This window comes from Drosophila miranda, chromosome 3, assembly GCF_003369915.1.
Source record: "Drosophila miranda strain MSH22 chromosome 3, D.miranda_PacBio2.1, whole genome shotgun sequence".
Taxonomy (NCBI): Eukaryota; Metazoa; Arthropoda; class Insecta; order Diptera; family Drosophilidae; genus Drosophila; species Drosophila miranda.
Window position 1 is genome coordinate 13,362,900 of NC_046676.1, and position 9,486 is coordinate 13,372,385.

The 9,486-nt window shown below is 40.8% G+C and overlaps 3 protein-coding genes across 5 annotated transcripts; 2 read left to right on the forward strand and 1 right to left on the reverse strand.

The window, feature by feature from the left end:
* Positions 1-734: 734 nt before the first annotated feature.
* On the reverse strand, positions 735-9,399 carry LOC108159127 (kynurenine 3-monooxygenase). 3 transcript variants are annotated; one of them, XM_017292117.2, is made up of 4 exons: positions 9,177-9,399; positions 2,568-2,718; positions 1,366-2,412; positions 735-1,291 (listed from the first exon to the last, which is right to left on the reverse strand). In XM_017292117.2, exons 2-4 carry the CDS (start codon positions 2,673-2,675, stop codon positions 1,025-1,027), a joined length of 1,422 nt encoding a protein of 473 aa, XP_017147606.1. In that variant the 5' UTR covers positions 2,676-2,718; positions 9,177-9,399; the 3' UTR covers positions 735-1,024. The 3 variants fall into 3 exon arrangements, with proteins under 3 accessions (XP_017147606.1, XP_017147608.1, XP_017147607.1); XM_017292119.2 differs by lacking the exon at positions 9,177-9,399 and adding an exon at positions 2,953-2,969; XM_017292118.2 differs by lacking the exon at positions 9,177-9,399 and adding an exon at positions 2,829-2,910.
* On the forward strand, positions 4,345-6,907 carry LOC108159128 (calcineurin subunit B type 2). The gene is made up of 4 exons (XM_017292120.2): positions 4,345-4,589; positions 4,854-4,893; positions 5,302-5,600; positions 5,699-6,907. Exons 1-4 carry the CDS (start codon positions 4,587-4,589, stop codon positions 5,867-5,869), a joined length of 513 nt encoding a protein of 170 aa, XP_017147609.1. The 5' UTR covers positions 4,345-4,586; the 3' UTR covers positions 5,870-6,907.
* Positions 8,048-8,763, forward strand: LOC108159129. The gene is made up of 4 exons (XM_017292121.2): positions 8,048-8,147; positions 8,206-8,285; positions 8,353-8,485; positions 8,553-8,763. Exons 1-4 carry the CDS (start codon positions 8,048-8,050, stop codon positions 8,666-8,668), a joined length of 429 nt encoding a protein of 142 aa, XP_017147610.1. The 3' UTR covers positions 8,669-8,763.
* Positions 9,400-9,486: the final 87 nt, after the last annotated feature.

Below are 9,486 nucleotides of genomic sequence, written 5' to 3' on the forward strand. Positions count from 1 at the left end.
TCACTTCCACACTCTCACCGTGTCTGTCCCACTCTCAAAAGCTTGGAGCATATGACCAAGCAACGGCGGACTATGACCATGTTTGAATATGATGATTTATGAGCACTATCGAAGAGGGCCGTTGGGTCCCATGCCCATCCTTTAAGCGGAAACTCTCTGCCGATGCACTGATCACGTGACGAAGGCTGCACCGCACTGATGGGCCACAAATAGCCAACAGAACGGGAATAGCCGCAGAAATACCAAAATCACATTGTCGGGGCGTATTTTTGGCTGTCGCCGCCTCAACAACAACCAACCAGCCAACCAACAAAATAAAACCACAAATATATCTATCTATAAGTAGATAGTCCCAAATGCGATGCGTAGTACCCGTGGCCACGCGGAAAACTAGAAATTTCAATTATTTTCCCAGCGCACACATTCAAATATTTATACACTTGTCGTTAGATTTATGTAAACAAATAAATTTGTATTTGTAGGTGTGTAGGTGATGTGAGTACTTTAGTACTACGTATTAGATTAAACGAAGCATGTTATCGCACGCATAGTTTGAGACTTCAGGGATCTGCAAAAGGTTTCCTTCGGGTTCTGATTGAAGCTTGAACTGACCATCATCCACCCTATCATTTTCGGATTGCATTCTCTCGATAAAATGAGAATAAATGAATAATCTGACCTTGTCCTGATGTATGACAATCGGAACCATAAGGATTAACATAGCCACTACTGTGTTGTGTGTTAACATCCGATTAATAGACAATTTATTTCGTATATCCGATGGAACTGCAAGCGTCGACCCCTGAATGAGTCTTGCATTGCAATTCAGATGATATTAATTGATTTCAGTTGAAAATGTTCAATAATTATACATGAGCGTGATATATTTTAGGGAACCGAGAACTAACTATGAAATACTTGCCATTAAAACGATTAAGACATCTAATCAATGTATTCGCAAGTGTATTTGCAGCAGCTTCTTTTGTAATGTTCTCGGAGCATACTTATGAGGGCAAAAAATCATTTAGTTTGATTGCATTACTGTCCAAGGTGAAAGAAAACGCTGCACAAGGAACGCAGAGCCGGCCAGGACAACGGCAAGGAGGGAGCCCCCAAAAATGCGCTTCAGCAACCCATCCTGCCACTTGCGGTTGGCAATGCACTCACTGTAGGGCATGCTCGAGAAGGAGACACTGTTGTAGAGTGGAATCCAGCCAGGGAAAAGCCGGAACAGCAGGGTGTCCAGCCACTTTCGGCATCGGAATGACCAGCGCTTGGTGAGATCCCGCATCTGCAAGAGGAACAGATTAAAGAGGTTGTACATACAGCCACTAAGGGCCAAGGGGAGCACTGAACTGAACCCACCTCCACATAGTTGTACATGGCGAGGTCGCAAATGGCGAAGGCATCCTTCCAGCGGTTCTCGGTAAACTTGGCCAGGGCCTCGTCCAGAGGCAATTGCTGCCCCAGAATGGATGTCAGCAGGGTGACATCTTCCATGCCTGCGTTCATGCCCTGCCCATAGTACGGCACCATTGCATGGGCCGCATCGCCCAGAATCAGCGCTTTGTCGGCATAATGATACGGCTTGCACTTGATGGACACCAGGTGCTGAGGCCGCGTCTTAAAAAAGTCCTTGATGAGCTGCTCCTCGCCGATCAGAGGTAGAGCATCCGTGTAGTGCTGCCTAAAGAAGGCCAGCAGCTGATCCTGGCTCTGGATGCTGGCGAACATCTTGAACGGCATCGACAGTGTCACCGTGAAGGACTTGTCCTGGTTGGGCAGGGCAATCATCATGAAGGAGTTGCGCGGCCAGATGTGCAGATAGTTGGGTGGCATCTGGAACTCGCCTGCCTTGGCGGGAATGCACAGCTCCAGGTAGCCAGTCTCGATATAATCCTGCGAGTAGTTGAAGCCCGGCAGCTTCACCAGCTGCTGCCGCACGCTGCTGAAGGCTCCGTCGCAGCCCACAATGAGATCCGCGAAGGCCGCCACAACCTCCTCCCGATGTGGCTGCTTGAACTCCATGAGTCCTTCTTTGATGCTGGCATTGGTCAGCTTGTGCTCGAAGTGGCACTGAATGTTTGGGAGCTTGTCGCAGGCGTTGAGCAGAACCTCGTTGAGCTGCTTGCGGCCGACGGAGTAGAGGCACTGTTGGGTGCACGGGTCGTACAGCACCACACTGGTCCGTCCTGCAACATCGTGCAGCATTCGTCCCCGCATGGGTATGGCGGTGGACAGGACCTCCTGCTCCAGACCCACGGCAGCTAGCGCCTTGCGTCCCCGCTGGGAGAGCGCCAGATTAATGCTGCGTCCTTGCACGAGAGTAGCATGCCGAATGTCCTCGCGGTACTCGTACAAGTCCACGTGATTGCCCATCCGGGCAAAGTTTAGGGCCGCCAAAGAACCCACCTGCCGAAAAATGTAGCCTGATAAGAGAGTTTGCTCTACAAACTGGGATTATGAAGCCCACCACTGATAAGGGGGAGACGCACTCTTGCTGTTACTTTTGCTAGATCTACAGCATCTAGATATCATATCACATCTTGGATACATATCACACTTACCAAACCCGCCCCGACAATGGCCACTCTGCGCCGCTGTCGCTCCTCCTCGTACGCCGCTGCCCCGCGGCCGTTAACCTCTGAGCAGATGATGCCGGTGCCTTGTGCCATGACTTCTCCTGACGGGTGTGACTGTTCGGTTGGGCTGCTGCTTCTGGAATGAAATGGAAACCAATGAAGTGGGTCGGAAGATGGTTAGGCGAACGATTATGCTGGATAAATGCACACCAAGTGCTATCTATCTGCTATATCTGTAACTCGTACGTCTAAGAGAAGCCCAGCAAGTGCCAGACCGCAAAAGCCAGTCTAATGACTGGCGCTCAGCATAATTTAGAACAAGCTCGAATAATTTTTGTATGCAAATGAAAAATATATGCAATCCACTTACTAAGCATATATCGGCCGTTTCACATATGACAGTAGACTTTGCTAACTGACTAGATTCCATAATCATCTGATAGATGCTAAGAAATATTTTTAATTTTAAAACTGGCGGCAATTATCGATATTTTCAGTATTTTTCATTCAAGTATTTTCATGGTCTCAGGATTGCTTTGCGATATATCGATAGGCTAAAATCTTTTTTCCTATCTTTTGTTATTGTAACTTTACTAATTGTAAGAAAATACATACAACATTTAAAGACAAGTCAGAATAAGAAGAATAATACCATCGAGTTCCTGATAGTTTGCCAATTATTTTAAATTTGTCGGAAAAATCCATGTAAAGCAGTGGATAACGGAGGCTTTTCACACTGGCGCTTCAATGGGGCTTATATGAAAAAGACGGGCAAAAATTAGGTGTCACATTTGTGGTGTAGCAAACGTGTAGTTACCATGTAAGTAAACGAATTTAGTGGAAATTTATGTTGAACCTTTTTAACTTAAACCTAATTTTATAAGCAATGCACTAAAGATAAAAACTTAAATTTAACCAGTCTTGTAAGAAATTGATTTAGTAATCGGATAAAATTATGAGTTCAGAGCTGAGGGTTCTATTTAGCTATTAATATTCAACGGAATATCAAAATCGAGGAATATGTAAAATATAACTTGAATTCGTCAGTATATTTACGGTATATTTTTGAAATGAGACCGTATATTTTGGTATTTATTTGAATCGGGTGGAATCTGTAATACCCGGTTCACAACAATGAGTCCCATTCCATGCACACATACCCTGGGGGAAATGGATGTTATAGGATTGTGAATATGTTTGTCATCCCAGGCAAAAACAATTTATTTTCAATATATTTTAATATAATTCAATATTATTTAATATTATTTTCAATATTTCAACGATATTTTTAAGCGACTTTAAGCGATTTTTAAGACCAAGAATAGGTATCAGGATCGAGATATATATACAAAACACTCATCATATACATGAATATGTCTAAAAAATGTCAATTTGAGAAAAGGTCTTTCTTAGTTACGTTTTATCTTCATATCAATATTTATACTTTCATATAAAATTAACAAAATAGGGTATACAAAGGCCTATACTACGGCTTACACGCAATATAGCGACTCTTTTGTTGTTGAACTTTTTCGTTTAAACCTTTTTTTACAATTAATACAATAAAAGCAAGGATTAAAAACTATCCAATCTTGTAGAAAATTGATTCATCAATGGGATAAAACTATGTGGGCACGGCTAAATGTTCTATATAGCTGGTAATATTCGACGGAAGATCAAAAACGAGGAATATGTAATATATAACTTGAGCTCGTCAGTATATTTTCGATATATTTTTTAAATGAGAGGGTATATTTCGGTATATTTCTGAGGGTCGGACGGTATATTGAACTCGTGTTGCGTTGCAAGTGCACAATAGAAAATTAAATTTTTTAACAACAAAACCATAATACTGCGCCAAATAAGCCCCACGAGAATGTGCACGAAACTTGAAGGCATTCAATTATAATAGAAAGCACCGAATTATTAGCGGAGAGAGTGAAAGCAGAGCAGTGCAAAATCTCGAAATTAGTTGTACTATAGATAGCACAAGGAAAAACCAAAATGGTAATAAAAACGGCCAGCCGAAATACATGTTCAAGAGCAAGTGTCAAAAGGGAATGGAGGGGCAAAGTGAAACGACGATAGAGAGGGAGAGCGAGAGAAGGGGACTGGGACTGGGAGCCCCGCAGGCAGTGTCCCGTTTGAAAGGAAAATAATGAAAAAGAAACTGACTCTTGGCACCCCCCTTCCCCTTCATCATACCTTCGGATGCAATAAATTTGTGAATTTTAGTGCTTTCTGTAATAATCTACCCCATTTTATTTTCAGGGAAACGAAACATCACTGCCCATGGAAATGTGTTCCAATTGTAAGTACCATTTTTCAGTCAATGTCATTTGAACGGTACGGCTGTTTATGAATATGCAAATGTGTGTATGTATGAATGGTATGTAGGTATGCACAGGCATTGTATATGGAATACTCAGTGGAATGCAAGCGAAACGTGGAACAACGTAAAACCAAACCCCAAGACTCACCTACATATGTACACTTCGAAGTGTCCTGAGATGATATTATTATGATTGCTATTTTGTAGTCGGAATATCGTCTATAGCGGTTTTACATGCTAATCTTGTTCTTGTCACACTGTGTTTCATCTGTGATGATGGGCAGACAGACAATCTGCATCTATAAATAACACTGTTCACATTTGAATTATGTAGAGGTGCACCTGAGATATAACCTCTGACCAAAAATTGTAATCTTCTCATACCAGTCGATGCCGATGAGATTCGACGCTTGGGCAAACGTTTCCGCAAACTGGATCTGGACAATTCGGGGGCATTGAGTGTGGACGAGTTCATGTCGCTGCCGGAGCTGCAACAGAATCCGCTGGTGCAGCGCGTGATCGACATATTCGATGCCGATGGCAACGGGGAGGTGGACTTTAAGGAGTTCATCCAGGGCGTCTCACAGTTCAGCGTTAAGGGTGATAAACTGTCGAAGCTGCGCTTCGCGTTCCGCATCTACGACATGGACAACGATGGATACATTTCGAATGGTGAACTTTTTCAGGCAAGCAATTACCGATTTCGAATCCTCCTCCCTTAAACGAAACGACACGACACCAAGATGAATATAAAACTCTTACTCTAAAAATTGGACTTTTGCAGGTTTTAAAAATGATGGTGGGCAACAATCTGAAGGACACGCAACTGCAACAGATCGTGGACAAGACAATCGGTTTCGCGGACAAGGATGAGGATGGCAAGATATCGTTCGACGAATTCTGTTCGGTGGTTGGAAACACGGACATACACAAGAAGATGGTTGTTGACGTTTAATAGGCTTACTGAGAATCATTATTTTTATATGCAGTTTTATTTATTCTTTTGTACATGCATATATGCATTCTTCTTTTTTTTGTCACGATTACTCTCATGATAATGTCACTTTTGTTGATCAGCGATCAGGGATTCGCATTGTTATGAAGCTGCTAACGAGCCATTTCAGTCAGCCAGTCAGTCAGTAAATCAATCAATCAGTCAGTCAGTCAGTCGAGCAAGCAGTTACTCTTAAGTTGAAAAGTGAAATAATGCGCCTCCTACTTACTTCTTAAATGTATACATCTATATACATATATATACATGCATATATAGTCATAATTTATTATACAAATATACACTTAATGAACTTACAAATCCTCAAAACAAAATCAAAACTAAAACTTAAAACCAATTACAATCAAACTCCAATCAAAGTGAAGGCAAATAAAGAAAGCAAGCATGGTTGAACTTGAACCCATCCAAAGGATCTTTCCAATCGGCAAAGAGAGAGGTTCGTCGCGCCGCGTCACTTGTATGATTGTTGTCCCGCTTATCCAAATCGTGGTTTTTCCGGCTTTTCACACACACGCACACACACACAGACACACCTGAGCCGCCGCCTGAGCACGGCCATGTGTCATAGTTTATGTTAATTATTTCTAATTCTCCTGTGATTTTGCCAAAAACAAAAAAAATAACAAAATTAAAATGAAAATGATGAGAAGAGAAGAGATGAAAAGAGAGCAGAGCAGTGAAGTGCAGTGCAGAAAAAGAGCATGAGAAGAAGTGCTGCGTGCTCCTCTATCGACTTAGTCTTATTTACACATTGTGTACTTTTTATATATTTATACATACCTACTTGTACTAATCGAATGTTATAATCTACGTATTTTTTATATCTCTTGACTAACTTGAAAAGAAGGCCACATGTTCTTAAATTCTTAGCCCCAACTACCCAACCTAATCAAGCCTAACTTTACTCAAATCAATCGGATATATTCTTAAGCAGAACTGCGAATTACGGCTGCTCGAAATCAAAAAAAAAAAAAACAAAAACAAAAATATGCTAAAGTTGATCGGGTATCAAGAGTTAACTGAAGATCGAATAATTATACATACATCAATACATATGAAAGCAATGCCATGCAGTGCGATGCGATGCGATATTGCATTACAATTTTATACTTAAAAGTAACTCTAGTTAAAACAAAATCAAAACGAATAAACAGCATGTTACAAATTTTACAATTAACAAACTTTTTGCACACTCGCCACCAATCGATTTGTTAGCTAATCAATTCCATTGCATTATTCAAGAATAATCAAATCTAAACCTAAACCTAAATCCATTGTAAGGTCTACCAAAGAGCCGAAACATTTTTATAAGAATGCCCTTGCCCCTGCCCGCCTGTTCAGAGGAAGTGAATGAGGAGAATGGGCTCGGCTTGCTGGCTTGATGACGCTGAAGCAATAAGAAGCAAAACTTTCAATAAAAATTATTTACATATACACCAAATCATCAAGGGGTTTTTTCTCACTGAGCGAACGGGCGTCCAGCAAAGAGCGATTTATTGATAAGATAAGTTTTTAACATCGAACTCTGTTTTAGTTCTCGTGAAATACTTCCTACCAAAAACGTCATTGTCCTATCATTGTGATTAGGATTTTTGATTAGATTTTACGTTTGTCTCATTCCTGTGATCTATTCGTGCAAGTAACGACTCTGCAGCTCCTGATTAGCATGTACCTGGTATTTGTTGCCACAAAGGTATATACCTGCCATGGATGATAATTACAGGATTCTTCCTGTAGCTGATCTTCCTACTCTCGTGCGGCGTTCTATCTATCCTCTGTTGATCTTTTCCAGTTTATCTCAACTGTACTGAGACCACCAGCCTATAACAAATTCACAAGCCCCACGTAATCCTTCATTGCAATGCAATAAAGTACAAATATTGGCGATAAACAAATGCGGGTTCTCTTTGTCGCCCAGGGAGTACATATATACATATATGTATACAGACAGTATGTATATAGTATGTATGTAAAAGAGAGGGAGAGTGCCAGGTAGGTGATAAGATTAGGCAGAAAAAGCTCCCCTTGCCGCGTCAAAATATTTCACATTTATTTGTGAAATAGTCTTTCTACCGAACAGAGTGGAGTGTCCACGAAAGAAAGAAAAGTGAAATCAGCAAAATGCTTCAATTAGACAGCAAAAACGGCGTTATCCTCTCAGGAGTGCTGTCAGTGGTCTTTGCCACTGTCTATATACTTCTAAAGAGTGAATATTTTTGGTGTATGTATTCAAATTGAATACAATTTTTGGCCGAACTCATACCTATTTCACTTTGCAGATATATCGAGCGATCTGGGCTTGCATGTTTCGGCTTTGCAGATTATGGGAAGCATATGCCTAGTAATTGGTGCCATAAAGGTACGTAAAAGTCTGCCTCCCTTCCAGCTGCTCTTCAATTGATCCTTATCTGTTTGTCTAAATATAGAACTGTTACAAGCTTTTCGTGCCTTGGATGATAACATGTGGATTCTTCTTGTACCTCATGGTTTACCTGGGGGTTGCAATGATGGTCAATGGAGATTGGCTCTTTCTTCCGATCATGGTAGTCCCATTTACAGGTATACTCACAGGACTACATGCTACTGATTTCGATTCAATAATCTATTATCTGTCCCTTAATTACAGCGTATCTCAGTTATGCCCTGTTCTCGGTTCAAAAGGCATTCGACAGAATGCGTAAGGAAGAACCGCCATCGTACGAAAATCTGGTTGGGAAAAAGGATTTTATAGGCCACATATAATACCTATAGAGTTGTACATGAGAATATTCTTATACACACATACTAAATGTATATCAATCGTAATTATAAATCTAATCGGCAGCGCATTGAATTGATTTCATTGATTCTTTCTTGAAATAATTGGGTTCTACACTTTGAACACAGATCTTTATATTTATGCCCTTGCTTAGACGATTGTAGTTTTACACAGAAGTCTCGATTCTATAAGGTAATCGTCATGACGTACAGATCAGACCGGACCCAATCATGACTGTATTCCACTAAGATAAGATACCGCAAATAAACACAAATCGCCCCATTTGCGAGCTTCCTTGATTTGGAAATGTATGTGAAATTCCGTGACATCTTCATTGCACTGATATCCATTTTACTTTCAGTCATTTTATCTATTTAATAACATATTCGCATGCATTAATGAGAGATCTAAATAATTAGATATTCTTTACCCTGTACTAAAAGAGTATAGGGATATATTAGTTTAGTTTGGATAAATGAATAGTGTACCCACGTATGTACATATGTATGTTTTCTGCAGTTCCTGGGAAGTATTTCGCTGTTGGGGGTGGGGGGCTATAGAGATAATTGGTTGTGCAAATCGATATTGCAGCCACTGTAGAACTACCGGTGAGGTAAGATTGAGACCAAGTTGTTCTATTTATACTACTAACCGGACAGACCGACAAAGAACACTTGTGCGCCGATTTGATTCAAGTTCAAAATATAAACAAAACAACTGTTATTAACAGCATCGGCCTCTTCTTGAGCAGAAGCTGTTAACATAAGATTGGACTTGTAACGCATTCAAACGGTTCTTTTAA